The sequence below is a fragment of the Colletotrichum paranaense genome (assembly GCF_030867605.1).
Source record: "Colletotrichum paranaense strain IMI 384185 chromosome Unknown Scaffold_10.1, whole genome shotgun sequence".
In the NCBI taxonomy this organism is placed as follows: domain Eukaryota; kingdom Fungi; phylum Ascomycota; class Sordariomycetes; order Glomerellales; family Glomerellaceae; genus Colletotrichum; species Colletotrichum paranaense.
The window spans coordinates 1,248,976-1,266,801 of record NW_026848968.1 but is presented as its reverse complement, the minus strand read 5'-3'; the positions used below and the strand labels follow the sequence as shown (position 1 = coordinate 1,266,801).

Below are 17,826 nucleotides of genomic sequence, written 5' to 3'. Positions count from 1 at the left end.
GCAGGGTGCCCTTCGGTGCCTTCCCAATGTTCCCATCTCTGAGCCGTGCTGATTGCCGCGGCCTTCATTGGTCCGGTCGGATCATCCCCTTCACCGAATCGCCGAAATGGGCCACGGGTTTTCCCGGGCGTTCGGGTCCCGTGCTTGCCTCGTGGAGTCGTGGCTCGCCTGCTGCAGACCCGGTTGTCTCGCAAAAGAAGCGAAAGAGCTCGGTTCAAGTTTTGCTGCTGGCCTTCCCCTACTGCGAGTTTGACCCTTCTTTCGGAAAGTGACGTGAATTTGCATTGCAGCCACAGCTATCTTCTCTTTTTCCCTTCCCCCACGATAGCCGCCATCTGCCATCCTCTCTCACCAACGAGATCCTCCTCCGAATCCCATTACTTCCTCTCCTTAATTGGCGCCGCGGTTCTTTCGAAGCTGCGCTGTTCTACGTATTTTAACACACACATACACACACATCGCCCAAGATGCAGTCCCTGAGACAGATGCGGCCGGCAGGCAAGCTCCTGAACCAAGCCGCGAAGCGTGCATACAGCGCCTCGGCAGCTGGCCCTTACACCAAGACCATTGACAACCTGCGCATCAACTCCGAGACCAAGGTGCTTTTCCAGGGCTTCACTGGCAAGCAGGGAACGTAAGTGGTGTTATCTTCCTCCGATGCCCGAGGGGCCGACTACCTCAGTAGCACATGTTTTCCCACCCCTGTTTGGGTGTTTTGGGGAGAGGCATATCTGGCGATATTTACTTTGTCCGCGCCTGCGCAGATTGATAGGCATGAAAGAAGATCAGTCTCAGCTAACAACAATTTGCGACACAGCTTCCACGCGCAACAGGCCATCGACTACGGTACGCGATAATAACTCCGAAGCAATTGCGCGACCCATATCTCTCTCTCTCGCGCATCGCAAAAACCTTACTTTGGAAACACTCCGAGGCTGATATCAATGGACATGTACAGGCACCAAGGTCGTCGGTGGAACGAACCCCAAGAAGGCTGGCCAGGAGCACCTCGGTCTCCCCGTCTTCGGCAACGTCAGCGAGGCTGTCAAGGAGACTGGCGCCGATGCCACTGCCATCTTCGTCCCGTACGTTAACTCTACAAGATCGTAAAGAAGATCCCTGGGAGAGTAGGATGTTGACCTAGAATTCAAACAGCCCCCCTCTGGCCGCCGCCGGTATCGAGGAGGCCATTGCCGCTGAGATCCCCCTCGTCGTCTGCATTACTGAGGGTATCCCCCAGCATGGTATGCTCCCCTTTGCCCTCTCCAAGTTCCTCTAAAGCTTCAAAGCTCTGAAGTGAAGCTTTAGAGTGGCTTGAACCTTGAAGCAATCTCGCAGCTCGAATACTCACCATCCCCCAGACATGGTCCGCATCACCAACATGCTGAAGACGCAGTCCAAGACCCGCCTCGTCGGCCCCAACTGCCCCGGCATCATCGCCCCCGGCCAATGCAAGATCGGCATCATGCCCGGCTTCATCCACAAGCGCGGCCGCATCGGTATCGTCTCCCGTTCCGGTACCCTTACCTACGAGGCCGTCAACCAGACCACCCAGGCCGGTCTCGGCCAGTCCCTCGTCGTCGGTATCGGCGGTGACCCCTTCAGCGGCACCAACTTCATCGACTGCCTCAACGTCTTCCTCAAGGACGAGGAGACGGACGGCATCATCATGATTGGCGAGATTGGTGGTTCCGCCGAGGAGGACGCCGCTGACTTCCTCCGCGCCAACAACACCGTTAACGGCGGCAAGCCCGTTGTCTCCTTCATCGCCGGTATCTCCGCGCCCCCCGGCCGCCGCATGGGTCACGCCGGTGCCATCGTTTCTGGCGGCAAGGGCGGTGCCGACTCCAAGATCTCCGCGCTTAAGTCCGCCGGTGTCATTGTCGAGCCCTCCCCCGCCGGCCTCGGCAAGGCCCTCTACGACGAGTTCGTCCGCCGCGACCTCTTGTAAAAAAAAACCTGAACCACATCATATCTTCCAGACGTTGAAGGGGAAAGCTTCAGCTGTGTATGTAACATGTTAAAGAAGAGATTTTTGTGTTGAGAGCGTAGTCACCGGGATGGTCCCTTCGTGTCGTTGCGGAGGATAACGGACGGCGCTACCCCGTTTGCATCGCGCGGGTTGCGCTAAATGCGTGTGCGTGTGTGTGTTTGAACATGTTGCCCCAAATAACTTGATATAGACTGGAGGTTGGGCAAGGAACAATAGGGCAAGCATATGAAGGAAAGTGGAAGAAATGGGAAAGTTTGAACAAGTTCCTCAAGACTTCACGAAGTGAGAAACATTGCGGATCCTCTCTCCCATCCCTCTCCACCTCCAGTTTTGTATCTTTAATTCCCCAAGCTTTATAAACATTTTTATTACCGCGAGATATATGCAATGCTACCCGCTATCTCATTCCTCTGACCTCATTCGTTGCGCTTCGCGCCATCTCGGCATGTAGGGCCCTTGCCGTCGTACGACTCCCCATACAACATACAACCCCCGAGTAAAACCAACAAGGGTCCCGTCCCCGAACCCCGAGGGGAAAGCGGCTTCGGCCCAAAAAAAACTGGGGACCAGTATCCGGAGGAAAGGATGCGGTTTTCATGTTGGATGATGTGGATTTTGAGTCGCCAATCTACTTACTAAAGAGGCCAATGCGACCTTGGTATGCGAGAAAGCATACATAAGCTAGGGCTACCTGTGTATCTTACAGAAAACACTCTTTGCTAGAAAGCTGCTGGAAAGCAGTGATGGAAGAAGAGTAGAAGAAACCAAAAACGTCCCGCGTGCCCAAAACGCCAAAAGTCCGCGATGCGGAACTGCTAGAGCCAAACGCTCAGGCAGGCAAATACTCCGTGCCCCGTTCAAACCAACCATCCTTATTCCCGCCTGGATACCAGACATGCGACACGTTGCCGTCAAAGCAAAATGGTCCATACGAGCGCGCAAGCAGTGAAATCTCGAAGGCGGCATCCTGAGCTTTTCAAGCCAGGATTGCTCCGAGTTCCCTCTACCGCATCGCCAACGAACCACTCGCCACGAAAGCCAGAATTCCACTAATGCCCAACTCTAGAAGTAGACCAACTCCATACTCGATGCAATGCTGCCTGTCGTCTCATGATTTACCGTGTTCGTGACTTTGTACTCCTATCGCCTCGGAGCGAATGAGGTGATAGCCGGGTGGCCGTCGACCTCGATCGACCGTTCCGTCGAGCGACCTTTCTTCGGATAGTCGAATCATTGCTCACCGAGGAGGTGGGCGGTGATGTCGCCAAGGTACGCCTCCTCCAGCTCATAGTCCATGCCACCATTGCGGTCGATTCCAATAAAGGTGAAGGCCTCAACGACAGCATCGAGCTCGAATCCCATGCCGACAAAGCGGTCAATAAGATCCTTATTGTAGCCGGCATACCTAAAAACCTGTCAGCCTTGTTTCTTTATGCAAATTTCCTGTGCTGTAGACTCGTCCAGCGTGCAGCCGACTCTTGAAAACACACCTGTTTGCGTCATCTTGCTTTACTTCGGAAGCAACTTGCTTGTACTTTGTTGTGTCAAAATCCTTTGACGGTGCACCAGCGTGCTTGACGGCCCACTCGTGTGCCTTTTTCGCAAACCCCTCGGGGTTCTCCAGCATCATCTTGGCCACCTCTGCGTCTTGGGGATCCTTGGGATTCGGGAACTCGAGCAGCATGCGGAGGGAAAGCAGCGCCGTCTTTATCGTCTGCACGGGGGACCAACCACTGCCCAGTGTGTCTAGACAGATGGCACCCTATTCCAGTTAGCATCTCTGGTGCAGTGGTCTTGGAGGGCATATATGTTGTGAAGGATGGCGAAACAACCACAACGAGGCGATGGGAGAAAGACTCACGGTTTGACTGCTGACATTAGGATGCCAGATCTTGGTGATAAACTTGATGGTGGGGGACTTGAAGGGGTAGCTGTCGGGAATCTTAATGTCGACTTCATACAAGCCGCCGGCGTATGGTGTATCGGGAGGTGCGGGAAAGGAGCCCTTCAGATGCAGCAAGTTGGCCTCGTCGAGCGGCTGAGCAAATACTCCAGAGTTGTCCTTGTCATTGCGAATGTCATGCAACTCCTTGGTGATGCGTCGCTCCTTGGGGGTGGACATGTTGCAGATGCGTTGCGGATTCGATGGGGGTTGTCGGTGGGTATTCCTTAGCAGTAGGGTAGGTGGTGCTGAAGATCCGAGACGTGTTATTTATAGAGTATGTAACGTAGTTAAATTTCGAGCTGTGTGATTCGAGTCGGTGATGCGTCGTTACTTGGTGTTTCTCGGGAAGAAAGCGAGGCAAGGTTGTGTTGGCGTTGGTGGTGGTGATGCTGGCAAAAGACCGTTCGGTGTCGGAACCCAACTTTCAGTCGCAGCTTGCCTCGTCTGAGAGGAGAAGGAGAGCCGGTGGACGTGCCCCTCCCCCCTTCAGCGACAGATGATGCTGGAATGGTCCGTGCAAGCCCACTACAGCACCTTAGCGCCCTCGGATTGTCAGGGCCGTCAGCCTCCAGGGAGCTGTGTGGCCCGCTGGAGGAGCTGAGGTGCGGGAGAAGGCGGGGTTGGGAACGGTGTAAGAGCACAAGACGTACCTCGAAGCTTAGGTAAGGCAAGGTAAGTAGCACCGGACCTGTCACTTTTGCCGTCTGGTTACACCAACGATTCTCATTCAATATTTCTCGAGTTCTGAGTACCCAAGGTAGTCAAAGCAGGTGAACAGCTTGCTGCATACAAAGAGAGTCGTATCTATCGCGAAGATCTGTACATATGGACAAGTAGGGACTGATGCTGACCTTGGCAACCCAACCAGACGCCATGGCCCTCGGTGTCACCAGGGCTTCACTTACACAGCTGTGACAGACAGCCATCAGCCAAACTCTGTGTCAGGGAGCTGGGCTTTGGCCCAACTTTGCTAGCGAGTAGGCCCTAAATTTTCTGAAGAGTGGAAACAATTCTAAAAGAATTAATGACAATCCGTCAGTTTCTCCTAACCAGTCTTTGGTCAGCCTTTTTAATCATGCTTTTGTGTAATTGACTATTCGAGCACTCAGGTCAACGTCTAGCAGCAAAAGCAATGCATGAGAGCCAGTCCCAAACTTCCGTCATATGCTTTTTTTTTCAATCCATGACTGGTTGAATTGACTTTTACTGTCATGATTCGAGGCAAAGATGGCGTGGAAACTAGCAGCATATTCGCAAATGCTAGGAAGGCGTCCGTTACTCATCCACCGAACTGAGGATCGTCTACATGGCCCTCATACGTCTTACAAGCTATTCCTGGAATACAGCACATAATACCAGCCGGGGGCGGCTCTCTATAGGTTATCAGTGTTGAAAGATGCTGGCGAGCTCCTCTCGTAGATTCATCAAAGGAGTATTCAGATCGTTATTAAGCTGGGCTTTGTTTAGTGTAAAGATGAACGAGAAAGCAAGGCAAAGACTGCTTAGAATCCGAGGAACAAGCCCGTGGAACAAGCCGCCCGTTATCATCTTCTCTCAGAAGGGATTCGCAAACACCGAATTAGAGGCATGCAATTCTAGGTAAGACGAGGTCTGTAGTCTTGCTCTTTAACCTTTATTTCCTGGCGGCTTCAATTCTAAAAGGTTGGAAGGAGACCATCCAGTCCCATCTGGTTGGGGAGACTGACTCAGCATCGTGTCTTAGGTAATCACTCGATACACGGCACGTGACCGTATAATCGCCCTTTCCTCATCCGGCCCAAGTGAGCCGAGCCAGGGAAGCTGAGCGTCGCGTTTCCTGCCGCCTGCAGTGGCTCCCGATGTTGCTACGCACTGATTACCTACGCAAGCAGCAGCAGCCTTGCCTTCCATTGCTCCCCTGCGCTTCCATCTCCATCTCCGGAACCCACCTACACCCATCATCATCACAAGCTCATTGACGACACCCCAACACCTCCCCGAATCAGAGGATCGCCCGTTTTTCTTCTCATCAACACAGAAAAGCCGTCTGCACACTTCCACTGAGCTCTTGGAGCTCCCCGTGGCACAAGATGGTGAGCATCACTGTCCGAAACGTGGCAGTCACAATCTAACAGCTTCGTAGGGTCAAAACCAGTCAGGAATGGGTGGTGGAGGCGATGGAAAGGACGAGAAGGATAAGAAGGTATTTTTATCGAGTTTGGAAACAATAAAGAAGAAGATGAATACTGACTGACTGGCAATGCAGAAGGAGAAGCCCAAGTACGAGCCTCCCCCACGCCCTACCACCAGAGTCGGTCGCAAGAAGAGAAAGGCGGCCGGTACCAGCGCCGCTGCGAAGCTTCCCGCCGTCTTCCCCACCAGTCGATGCAAACTCCGCCTACTACGAATGCAGCGAATCCACGATCACTTGATCCTGGAAGAGGAATACGTCGAGAACCAAGAGCGCCTTCGCAAGGCCAAGGCCGTCAAGGAGGGTGCTGCCGTTGGCCCCGAGGGTGATGTCGACCGCATGGCAGACGAGCGCGGTCGTGTCGACGATATGCGTGGCAGCCCCATGGGCGTCGGCACGCTGGAGGAGATGATTGACGATGACCACGCGATTGTCAGTAGCACGACTGGTCCCGAGTACTATGTTAGCATCATGAGCTTCGTCGACAAGGACTTGCTGGAACCTGGCGCCAGTGTCCTTCTCCATCACAAGAGCGTCAGCATTGTCGGTGTTCTGACCGACGATGCTGATCCCCTGGTCAGTGTGATGAAGCTGGACAAGGCTCCGACGGAGTCATACGCCGACATTGGTGGTTTGGAGCAGCAGATCCAGGAAGTCAGAGAGTCAGTCGAGCTTCCTCTGCTGCATCCGGAGCTGTACGAGGAGATGGGTATCAAGCCGCCGAAAGGTGTCATTCTCTACGGTGCTCCCGGTACCGGAAAGACGCTGCTCGCCAAGGCTGTCGCCAACCAGACGTCTGCCACTTTCCTGCGTATAGTGGGAAGTGAACTTATTCAGAAGTACCTCGGAGACGGTCCCCGTCTTGTCCGCCAGTTGTTCCAGGTACGTTTGTCTTGATTATTTTTGCCAATGCGATGGTCACTGACAAGTTCAGGTTGCTGGCGAGAATGCTCCCTCGATTGTCTTCATTGATGAAATCGATGCCATCGGCACGAAGCGTTACGACTCGACGTCTGGTGGTGAGCGCGAAGTCCAGAGAACCATGCTGGAACTTCTCAACCAGCTTGACGGTTTCGACGACCGCGGTGACGTAAAGGTCATCATGGCCACCAACAAGATCGAGACTCTCGACCCTGCCCTGATTCGTCCCGGACGTATCGACAGAAAGATTCTCTTTGAGAACCCCGATCAGAACACCAAGCGCAAGATCTTTACGCTTCACACATCCAAGATGTCGCTCAACGACGATGTCGACCTGGAGGAGTTCATCTCGCAAAAGGACGACCTTTCTGGTGCCGACATCAAGGCCATTTGCTCAGAGGCTGGTCTCTTGGCTCTCCGTGAACGCCGTATGCGCGTTCAGATGGCAGACTTCCGGTCGGCCAGAGAGAGAGTACTTCGCACCAAGCAGGAGAGTGAGCCTGAGGGCTTGTACTTGTAGTTTGTATGACGAGGGTACGGGACTAAGGCTAGACGGGACTACGATAGAGATAATGGCAAGGCATGCCTTGACGTTACTTGACGTTGACTTGGCATTGATTAACGACATGACATGGGTTGATAATGTTGCAGCTTGAAATGATGACCATGTGACATGTAGTGAAGCAACAACCGGTAATTAGAAAGTGTTTAATCTCCTTGCCCAACGACGACTTCTCGACTCCCAGGCGAACTACATATTATAACCATCGAACAACAACCCTAATTCGACCTAGACGAAATGCCATCTACCGATATGAAGCGGTTTGGTCGAACAGAGGCCCTTAGTAAGGCGCCAATATCTCTCCGCATACTAACGGAAGGGTGTCAGGGTCTCAATGGTGAAATTGGTCGCCAGCTCACAGAGTGGCAATCTGAATGTCAGCGAAAGCGTGATGTCCAGAGGAACTTTCTTCATGTCACTCTGAACCCAAGGTGTGATTGTGCAGCTTGACAGCCTCGGCCAGGCTCTTTTTTGCATTGAGTGAGGTGAGGTCTAGACTTCACAGCCTCTACTCCGAAGGGACAGCATCCCTGACGTGTCCGGCTGGCGAGTGTCAAGGAAGTTCCTGGCCGATGAGGCGAGGTACCGGAAGCATATTCTAATTCGATTCCCCGCTGATTTTAGGGTTGTTGAGGGGAAGTTTGTAAATGAGAACTTTAAACGGGAATTCGTATTGTCTTGATATCGTGCTATAGGAAATTATTGTGACAGTCTAATGTTGCGCGCCATAATCCGTAATCACAAACGTAAAAGAAATGATGCTCAATCTAAGATAGATCATTCAAGCCAAGGCACATTCGTTAGAGACATCTGTTACAAAGACAAACCGTTATGAGGAAAAAAAAACTGCAAATCACAGCTTAGTATCCCGCCCGCCTAAGCCTCTCCTTTTCATCCAAGACAGGCTCCTCTTCGACATCCTTGGGCGCGTTCGTGATCCCCTCCTCTCCACCACCATAAGTGTTCAAATTCAACTGCGACGCAATGGAAGGCGTATACGCCGGCGCAGGCACATCATCCTCCATCGGCGGCGGCGGCGTAGCATCCCCCGGCGGCCCGATCATCGCCACCTCCCTCGCAGTAGCAGGATCCATCGTATACCGCCCCTCCAGCGCCATTAGTGTCTGCCAAAGCGGCATCGACCCCTCGGGCCACTCGGCCTGCGTCTGCAGAATCTTCTTGGCCGAGATGCGGCGGTCCGCGTAGGCCACGCTGTTGCAGTCTTGTCTCGCGAGGATGATTGTCCCGTCAATCTGCACGCCCGCCCAGAGGCCGCGGGACTTCATGTAGCTGTACATTGGCCTCGCCGTCTTGGAAACCGCGGCTTCCACTGCGCCGCCTGTGCCGACGGGCCCGATTGCCACAGAGGCTTCTGTGCCGAGAGACACACGCGGGTGTGTGAAGGCTGCGACTTGGGCTGCGGTGTTGAGGACGAGGACGCAGTCGTATATATCGAGGCCGAACATGAAGCCCGCGCCGAGGGTGGACACGACAAACGACGAAGGGGGGGACCACGTCTCGTCCGGTCTGCGCGCGACGACGATACCGGAGCCGGCGGCGAGGGAGCCCATGTACGCCCCCGCGCGGAGGGTGTTGAAGATGGCGAGGCCGGCGCAGTGGGCGAGGACCTGGTGGGGGATGGTGACCATGGAGCGGCGGGTGATGCCGAGCGGGTGGAGGGGACCCTGGGCCTTGGGGGGTTCGGGGCCGAGGTCTGTGAAGGCGTGGAGGATGCGTGCTGCTTTTGCGCACTCGCGAGGCATGGTTTGCGGGAACCAGCCTTCTGCGCCGACGAGGTTTGCGGCTTTGTTGAAGGGGATGCCGGCTGTTGTTGTTATCTTGTGGAGGTTTGCGCCGAAGCCTTTGTTGGGGGTTTTTACGGCGGGAGGAGCCCTTTCGGTGGCCGTGGTGCTGTTGGTGCGGGTTCGGTGGAGGGAGGAGAGGGTGCGGGTTAGGGAGAGGCGGCGGGAGGTTGTTGAGCGGGCTGAGGAGGAGGATGAGGGGGTTGAGTGGAGGGAGTGGGTGTCCGCTTCGGCTTCGTGCGCTTGGGAGGGAGCCTGGGAGGGCTTGGACTCTGTGGCGAGTGTCATGATGGTGTTGGTGGGTGGTGGTGTAAGTCGATGTTGAGATATCGTGATATCGGGTGTGCTGGGTATTGCTCTGCAAGCTCTGATCTACTACAAGTGTTTGCTTGTCTGCTGTGTTTGATAGAGAGAATAGGAAACAGTCTCAACTTGACGGTGCTCATGAGCATGATATATACATTCTTCGTCTCGTCAACACACCTCACTTGAGGCGTGGACGAGCAGGAGGCGTCGTCAGGGATCAGCCCTCATCCGGACCAACAACCTCCAGGTCGGAAGCCAGGATGACACTGCACTCTCGCGTAGCTCTGAGCTCTCGCCAAGTCTGCCGGCGGTAATAGTGTGATGGGCGCAAAGGGGAGGGGCCGAGAAAGAGGTCTCGCCTCGCGAGGAAGGGTTCCAAGACGGCGAGAGGTGAGACGGTGACCAGGGGTGGTGGTGAGTAGAGGAGAGAATGAGACCGACGGGCCAATGGGAGTTTGTCCGTTGGAAGAGGAGGTGGTAAGTGCTTGGTGATGGTTCATGCTTCTTGGCGTCTGGGCGTCCGGCTGGGCGAGAGATGTCTACGGGCAAGAAGTGTAGGTAGGTAATGGCCAGGATAGGGATCACTCGGAGGCGGAGGAACTTGGGCACGGAGTGAAGGGAGGACAAGACGGATAGGATGCGAAGTCGTAGAGAACATAGCAAGCCACAGATCGGCATTGTGAAGGGCAGGATAAGGACGCGAGGTCATTAATCATCCCATATCCAAGACTACTTCTCACGCAGTATAGTTACCAAGGAGGAAGAAAGCTTGGGTTCGTGTAATTCGTTTCATGTGACTGGTTCTACCAGTCCAGCCCCTCAAGCCTCTCAGAGATGGACTCTAGATGAGATGGAATGCGGTGCCTTACTACAGCTCACACCATCTCGGCAGAAAGAGAACCAAAACATAGTGGAGGCGCAGCAAGAGTGAGACGGAGAGTTTGGCAGCGTCTAATGGTGTGTTACTGTCAGAACGCGCAAGTGTCCTCGCGGTCTTGGGAAACTGCTTAATAATTAGGTCTCAATGGGAAGCTTGGCTGAGAGAGCCAAGATGGTCTTGTTCTACATTGGTCGAGTTTCTGGCAATGGTAAGACGAGAGGTGCGCGGTTCGGTGGAACTTTCAAGTCCTCGCGGCGATTCGAGGTGGCCGAAGTTAACGGCGGGAGGCCGAAACGCGGCGGAAGAGCGAGGTGGGGCGCGGGGGCTGTGGGGGGGCGCGGGATGGCCCAGAGGCTGCACGCTGACTCCACTAAGATACCTATGTAAAGTCCTAACTGCCCTCGGCTCTCCATCAATCAGTCTCTATGGCTCAGTCGGTAGAGCGTTGGTCTCATATCAAATTCATATGACTCTAGATCATCTAGGGGTTATCCAAAGGTCGCAAGTTCGAGCCTTGCTAGGGACAATTATTTTTGCTTTTGGCCTTCTTTCGCATGGGTTTTAAGTTGCTACTCAATTGAACTCATTTTTAGCACTTTTTGCGTTGTTGCTGCGCCGCGGCATCCCACCCCATTCCTGATCTTTCGGTACTAACACACCAAGAACCAAGTCAGAGCCAGTCGCAAAGGTCCTCAACATGAACATGGGACATGCCGTTGCGTATGGGGCCTATTGATGGCGTAATTTAATACTGCATATAAAGTTGATGGATGTGAATTGATGGGCCGAGCCCGATATCTTAATTGGTGTCATATGTACGTACTGCCAGATGATACTTCCGTTGACACAGTTTTTATAGGTCCACACGGTTGATGTATGTTTCCTCATTTGCCCAGTTCACTCTTGTTGGTGATATGCTGCCCTAGGTTGCCCATGCTTTCCAGGCTCCCTCTATACCTCCCTCTATACAATGCCACCATACTGATGAATTCTTTGGCGCCTCGAGCGTTGCGCGTTGCATCGCTCGATGGCTGTAAATGGCCCATTATATGAATCAACGAATCCTTTACTGCGTGGTGCCGCATGTGCAGCTGGTACTCTAACCAGGTCGACCTCTCAGTCCGAACCAGGCCATGTTATCTCGCGGACACCCAGGCGGCCACATCATTCTTGCCGGAACACAGCTGGGCCACAGCCGAAGCTCGGCGTGTGCCTATGCTGTACAGGCGACCGAAGCGTATTCCTGCCCAACTTGAGCCGGCGTGGAGAAGTTGCATTGCCAGAATCTCACGCTGCGTCGTTGGGTGATGGTTTGCAGATACAGTCTCTGAAAGGGGCCTCCTGCGAGTGGACCGCTTTTCTCTCAGAGAATCGGTTCGTACCATTCCGATAGACTGATCAATCTCCCAGAGAAGTCTAATCTGAATCGAATCCTCGAGCGCGTCATGCTGGTGGCTCGCCCAACCTGAAAAGGTCCAGCTTGAAATTGGCAGCAGTGGGAGGCTGCGTCCTCGGGACGCTCTCAATCGGAACCGGCTTGAACGGCTCAACCTGCCGAATATCAACACCCTCTCGAATACACCTCAGAGGCCACTGGATCCACTCCCTCCATGGTTCCTGGATAGCCTGGTCTAAAGCCGATGCCACATTATTGCCCCAGCCGACGAGGTACCACATATTCCGCTCAAATGCGTGCACCAGTGCCGCGTAGTGCATGAGTATGACGAGGGCCATAGGGTGGTTCTGGATCATCAGCTCGAGGAAGGGCTGGGGGAGGGAGACAGCCCAGCGCCAGACGAGACCGGACCTATGCTGCGGAGCAGAAACTGCGGCAAAGGTGATTTTGAGGCCCTCGAGCGCGGATTGGCAGGTTGTCGTATCATCTGAAGGGGCCATGCTTCGCGTGAGAGTGAGGAGATCGTCGATTTTCGAGGCAAAGTTGCCTCCGACGGCGGGCTCGACGCCGCCTTGGTAGAGCCAGCGGGCCAACGGGCCGTTGGAGATGTATCGGTGGGCAAAGGGGAGGGTGAGAATGCTCTTGATGCCTGCGATGGGTCAGCATGGGCGGAGACGTGAGATGGGCGAAGCACCGACCTTGTAGTAAAATGAAGGACTGGGCGACGTCCTTAGATGTGATGGGCCCGTGGGGGTTCGCGATGGAGTAGGTGTTGAGCAGAAAGATGCATATTGCGTGGAGTACGTAGGCGTCTGCGTTGTTCTCGCCAATCTCGCTCAGTCCTGGCGAGAATTGGCTCAGAGCGATGTTCTGATGGCGTGCTGATAAGTTGGCATACTCGTCCCTTTTCTCGGGATTGATGTGCGCTCTGTGTATAGCTGAGACGGCGAGGATGCCGTGGAGAAGGAAGTCCTGAATGACTTAGTGGGAGTGTAAAGATGGATATAGGGGAATTCTTACGTTGGCGAAGGCAATTTGAGGAACAGTCGTAGTCCATAAATGTACAAAGTCTGGATTCTCAGAAAGAGTATGAGCTGTGTTGGAGGTAAAGTGATGGACGAGTTGCATGTCGGTGAGCCAGTCAGCTCGTGAAATACTCTGAGAGTCTCCCGAGTCTCCATGACTTGAGCCATTGGCCGGGCTGGAGTAGTTATCATGACCGTTTTGGTTGAGGGCATCTACTTCAGCCGTAAACTCTGACAACAGCCCCTGGATGGCGGCGACTTTGTCTTTCAAGGAAGACAATTGAGGCGATGGTCTCTCGCGGCGGCTGGCCGGGCGACTGGTCGTCGAGGCGTCCCCGATACTACCTGGTGTTGCTGTACTCGCGGTATCTTGAGTTGGTTTTGGCGACTCGGTCACGGCAGGAAGCTGAGGTGCGAATGGCGTCAGGACAAGGCTGCACTTGACATCGTGCCGTACACAATTGCGACATGGCCGACTCTCATCACACTGGATGTTTGTTAGTTACCGATTGAAGTCACTATGAACCTCACCAGTCTCCAGTCTCCATAAGAGGATGGCTTGGCGTGGCTTGCTGCAGAGAACAGAGCCCTTACTATAGGGAACTGAACTGACCTTGACACGCCGTTTCTTGCACTGCTGGCACCCATTTCTCGACTTCTTGTGACCTATGCGTGTTCCGCGGATCGCGGTGCCCATCTTTGACCGTTCGGCGCCGTTCTCCAGAGCCGTCACTTCGTCCTTGAGCGAGGTGGTGGACCCTTTCCTTTCCGGCGCGCCGTTCATGGCATTTGACTCGGTCTCCATACGGATGGAGTACGAGTACGGAGTATTCGTACACCTTTCAGAATGACGAGCACCGCCGGGGAGTTACCGTTTAACTGATAAGTAAGAAGAGTTTGATCCTTTCTTCCTCTCTTCCTCCTATGTTCCCGGGGACTGTGATGAGATGTCTCAAAGGCTGTTTTGACGCTTGGACAAAAGAGATGCAGTCCGGAGATGGACTATTGTCTGATCCCCAGCTCGGTGGCGCCGCTTTTCACACTGCCGGGCTGCAGTACGCAACTAAACCAACGCCAACTGCCAGCCCAGTTCCAAGTGTGAGAGAGTCCCGCGGCCCAGGGCCCTACACGGTGCGGCTAATGGACCGGGACCCATGCACTCGCAGATGCGCAACACGGTTGATGGGATCTGGTCTGGAGTGCGTGGATGACGAATATCACAGATGCAATCAAGATAATGCGAATGCGGGGCTTAAAATAGAAAAATGATGGAGTTGACAGCCCAACAGATTTTCTTGACAGTTTAAAACCCTTGCAGATGTCACAGATGAAAAGGTCGCGAGAGTCGAGGCTGTCGAGCAGGGACTTGGAGACCGGCAACCTTCCCGAGTTGCTCCTGGCTCCTGCTCTCCTGGAAATTAGAACTGCTGGCAGGTGGCCCTCTGGCTGGGCAGTTCCCCCGCCGTTCCGTACCGGCCGAAACAGCACGTGACCATGCCTTTCGAAACGGCAAAGAACGGACGGAGAGAAAGGTCCTTCCGTTTCGTGCAGATCTGCGCACAGGTACTTCCGCGATGGGTGGCCCAAGCTCCTTCATCCCCCCCAGGGCCCAGTGAGAACGTACCGAACAGCTTCATTCATCAGGGTAGATGTGGCTGATGCTGCGATGTGTGGCTTGCGCACCATTTTCCTCCTCCTCCCTCTGCGGGGCAGGTACTTCTCCAGAGCCCAGGGACCAGCTGAACGCAGGCACGCAGTGCTAAATTACGACCTGCATGACGCGCCCCGGCGGAACGCGACTTGCCGTCCTTTCCTGAGGGTGGTGAGGTCAGCCAGGTCCTGTTTGTACCTTCACCTTTCCTCCCGCTCGCTTCTCTGTCAAATGCCACAGAGAGACGACGTCAGAAGTGTCAATGTCAGCATCAGCTGCAAATTCAATTGTCCATCGCTGGCTGTAGCCTCTTAGCTTCTTGCATCCATCCAGACTCAAGTGCCTCCGTCACTCGTCCGTCACACTCACGGGCCTACCGCTTGCCGTTCCCGAGCTACCTCACTTGTACCAAGTATTCCGTCGCATAATCGTTGAGCTGCGCCAGTGTCTCTCCCGTGTCTCCCTGCGAGCGCCCACCCCAATCATTCGACCGACCCCTCTCGAATTGCAGCCTCCCGTCCATCCCTGGGAAGCTAAGAAGAGGCATCAAACTGCAGATTGAAGAAAAAGGAGGCTGCCCCGACGAACCTCCTCCGAAGTCACGATCGGCTATCCCTCTATCTTCAACACCCCTGACGCCCATATACGATCAACGAACGTCATCCGTCCTCTACCACAAATCCCTAGAGCAATTGCCCACCATGGCATCGCACAGCGACTACAACGACATCAAGGCCTCGGCCAAGGAGAACGCCGCCGGCGTCTATGCCTACGGCCAGCGACAGATCAATCGGGTCGTCAGCTCCGACACCAGACAAAGAGCGTACGGCAATGCCTACAACTTTGCCCAGGAGCAGCCATTCCTCTTTGTATGCGACCCCCAATGATACTCGCCTCCCTAATGTCGGACATCTTTTTTGCTAACGAATTCATTACAGGCTTTTATTCTTTGCCAATTCATCTTCTCCTTCCTCCCAATCCTCGTCTTCGTGTCCTTCTCCGCCTCAACCATCGCCTTTGCTCTCGGTGCCGCTGTCGTTTTCTCCCTCTTCTGGATCGGCATTGCACTCCTCGTCCTCGTCCCGATCCTCTTCTTTACCTGCTCGATTGGTGTTCTCGTGTGGATCTGGGCTGCCGGTAGCTTCGTTGTCGCGAAGCGTTTATATGAAATGTCGCCGATCCGGGCCAGGGGTGATCTCGAGGTAGATGCCCCCAATGGGAAGACGTACGCAGTCACCAAACGGGAGGATGGCATTCACACACATGCCCACAACTAAATTGGGTCAGTTGTGTGCAAACCATATATGTACTATGTATCATCAAACAGTGATGATTAACGGCCGCTTTGGCGTTGGGAAAGGTACGGATATCAGGAATGGGTCTGGGAAAATGGGGTCTTGCAAAACGGATGAGCACACTTCCCATAGGATTGCTATTCAACGTTAACACTTCTTTCGCTCATCGAATCGATACATCGTGACCACAAATTACTCGCCGGTGCCTGTTTCAAGCGGTAATGGCAACTCATCACTGTATTCACTATGGTTGGGTATGTGCTGTGACCCCACAGCTAGAAAGTATGTCGCAATATTTCCCCGACCACTCAGTCTGTGCATAACCTTGAAGACAAAGTGAAGATAGATTCGCCAACGACGACATTCGAACACATTCTGCTTCAAAAACAGCAACCTGCACTTGATGCCCATAATACCGTAGATCAAAAATGCAAAACGTAACGATGGTGCCAACACTGTGGATCGAACACAGGATCCCCGCATTACAAGTGCGATGCCTTACCACTTGGCCATGCTGGCGAATTGGATGGTGTCTGAGGTCAGAATTATCAATATGTATCTAGTTACCTTTTTTCCTGTTCAGTAACAGTAACGGTACAGTTTGAATATGCGTTCAACCTTAAGCATCTACCTTCATCCATGTATGTGTATCTACCATTCATGTCTCAGAAGCAGAATGTGAAAAGAAACGCACCTCGCGATGGTCACCCGCTCAGGTTGCCATCACGACTTTCAAGCTGATGCTAGAAGAGCGGGTAGAACCTGCATGCCCGGTTGTTAGTGGCTGAATTGATTGACGCAGGAGAAGGCCTCGCCAACGCATGCTGCCATAAATGTCTAAGTTCTACTGGCTTTGTACCCGCCGAGGCAGGCCTGATCCATTTTTCCATGAAGTACCTTAGATGAGGAGCAGGACGGGTTGAGCAGCCGCCTCAATCTTGCACCGCAATGTTCGTCCTCCATATGTTTTGTAGAACCTAGGCCCTCAAAGCAGAAAGTCCACAAACCGTGATTCAAATCACTCAAAACCATCATTCCCAAGTCAGAGTACGGCAGTCCTCGTCACTTCATCATCATCAATTCACCTCATCCGCGGGGAAGTCGGTGCCACTGCTATTAACATGAGCCGCTGGGATGCGGACTGGTGCGCGTCACCTATCATTCAAGTCGGAGACGATTGAATCCCTCGATGCGAGAAATGTCAAGCCATAGCTCACGCTCGACTCAAGACGGCAGATCGGCCTGGCCCTGTACTTTCTGTACCAAAAAGCGAATAATATGGGAGTCTCAACCTTAGTTGGCCACCTATAGTCATGTTCACCTCTGGGGAAAACGCAACCCATTCGCCAGGTGATAAGAGCAAGGATGATCAAGGAGCTCGGTCGGCTACAATTTCAACTTCTGATTCGGCTCATGCGAATCGGGACATCATTACTACGCTTTTATCGGATGGTTTCCGTCTTGCTGTTCTCCACGCTGCCGGGGACAAAGGTCCATTGTATCCCATACATGTGGGCTTGGAGTCATACAAGGACACGCACTTCCCTGACTATGATGCCATCTCGTACACATGGGGCGATGAGAATGGCAACTCCGAATGGTAGATAAGCACCTGTTATGGCTCGATGGAGCTCAATATTCACTAACTTGTGAACATAGTTGTCATCCAATTTACGTGGGCGGCCACTGGGACATCATATTTCAAACCAGAAACTGTTGCGATATGCTCATATATTTACGACCATCTCGTGGTTTGAAGCTGATTTGGGTCGACGCGATCTGCATCGACCAGAATAGTACAGACGAGAGAGCTACGCAAGTGGCCGAAATGGGCCAGATCTACGCGGCGTAAGGCCATACTACTCAGCTAAATCCATCTT

The 17,826-nt window shown here is 53.6% G+C and overlaps 7 protein-coding genes across 7 annotated transcripts; 4 read left to right on the top strand and 3 right to left on the bottom strand.

Moving 5' to 3' along the window:
* Positions 1-467: 467 nt before the first annotated feature.
* CPAR01_12110 (succinate-CoA ligase) lies at positions 468-1,951 on the top strand (the record flags this gene model as incomplete). The annotated part of the gene is made up of 5 exons (XM_060496368.1): positions 468-634; positions 818-846; positions 959-1,085; positions 1,156-1,244; positions 1,362-1,951. 5 exons carry the CDS (start codon positions 468-470, stop codon positions 1,949-1,951), a joined length of 1,002 nt encoding a protein of 333 aa, XP_060345153.1.
* Positions 1,952-3,223: 1,272 nt separating this feature from the next.
* CPAR01_12109 (ubiquitin-conjugating enzyme) lies at positions 3,224-4,115 on the bottom strand (the record flags this gene model as incomplete). Its single annotated transcript, XM_060496367.1, has 3 exons — positions 3,224-3,398; positions 3,484-3,755; positions 3,855-4,115. 3 exons carry the CDS (start codon positions 4,113-4,115, stop codon positions 3,224-3,226), a joined length of 708 nt encoding a protein of 235 aa, XP_060345152.1.
* Positions 4,116-6,007: 1,892 nt separating this feature from the next.
* On the top strand, positions 6,008-7,549 carry CPAR01_12108 (26S proteasome subunit P45 family protein; the record flags this gene model as incomplete). Its single annotated transcript, XM_060496366.1, has 4 exons — positions 6,008-6,010; positions 6,061-6,120; positions 6,184-6,990; positions 7,043-7,549. The coding sequence occupies 4 exons, from the start codon at positions 6,008-6,010 to the stop codon at positions 7,547-7,549; spliced, it is 1,377 nt and encodes a 458-aa protein (XP_060345151.1).
* Positions 7,550-8,451: 902 nt separating this feature from the next.
* CPAR01_12107 (uncharacterized protein) lies at positions 8,452-9,681 on the bottom strand (the record flags this gene model as incomplete). The annotated part of the gene is made up of 1 exon (XM_060496365.1): positions 8,452-9,681. One exon carries the CDS (start codon positions 9,679-9,681, stop codon positions 8,452-8,454), a length of 1,230 nt encoding a protein of 409 aa, XP_060345150.1.
* A 2,341-nt stretch (positions 9,682-12,022) lies between these two features.
* Positions 12,023-13,784, bottom strand: CPAR01_12106 (uncharacterized protein; the record flags this gene model as incomplete). The annotated part of the gene is made up of 4 exons (XM_060496364.1): positions 12,023-12,624; positions 12,674-12,947; positions 12,996-13,487; positions 13,614-13,784. 4 exons carry the CDS (start codon positions 13,782-13,784, stop codon positions 12,023-12,025), a joined length of 1,539 nt encoding a protein of 512 aa, XP_060345149.1.
* Positions 13,785-15,352: 1,568 nt separating this feature from the next.
* Positions 15,353-15,928, top strand: CPAR01_12105 (uncharacterized protein; the record flags this gene model as incomplete). Its single annotated transcript, XM_060496363.1, has 2 exons — positions 15,353-15,520; positions 15,590-15,928. 2 exons carry the CDS (start codon positions 15,353-15,355, stop codon positions 15,926-15,928), a joined length of 507 nt encoding a protein of 168 aa, XP_060345148.1.
* Positions 15,929-17,259: 1,331 nt separating this feature from the next.
* CPAR01_12104 (uncharacterized protein) lies at positions 17,260-17,798 on the top strand (the record flags this gene model as incomplete). The annotated part of the gene is made up of 2 exons (XM_060496362.1): positions 17,260-17,546; positions 17,606-17,798. 2 exons carry the CDS (start codon positions 17,260-17,262, stop codon positions 17,796-17,798), a joined length of 480 nt encoding a protein of 159 aa, XP_060345147.1.
* Positions 17,799-17,826: the final 28 nt, after the last annotated feature.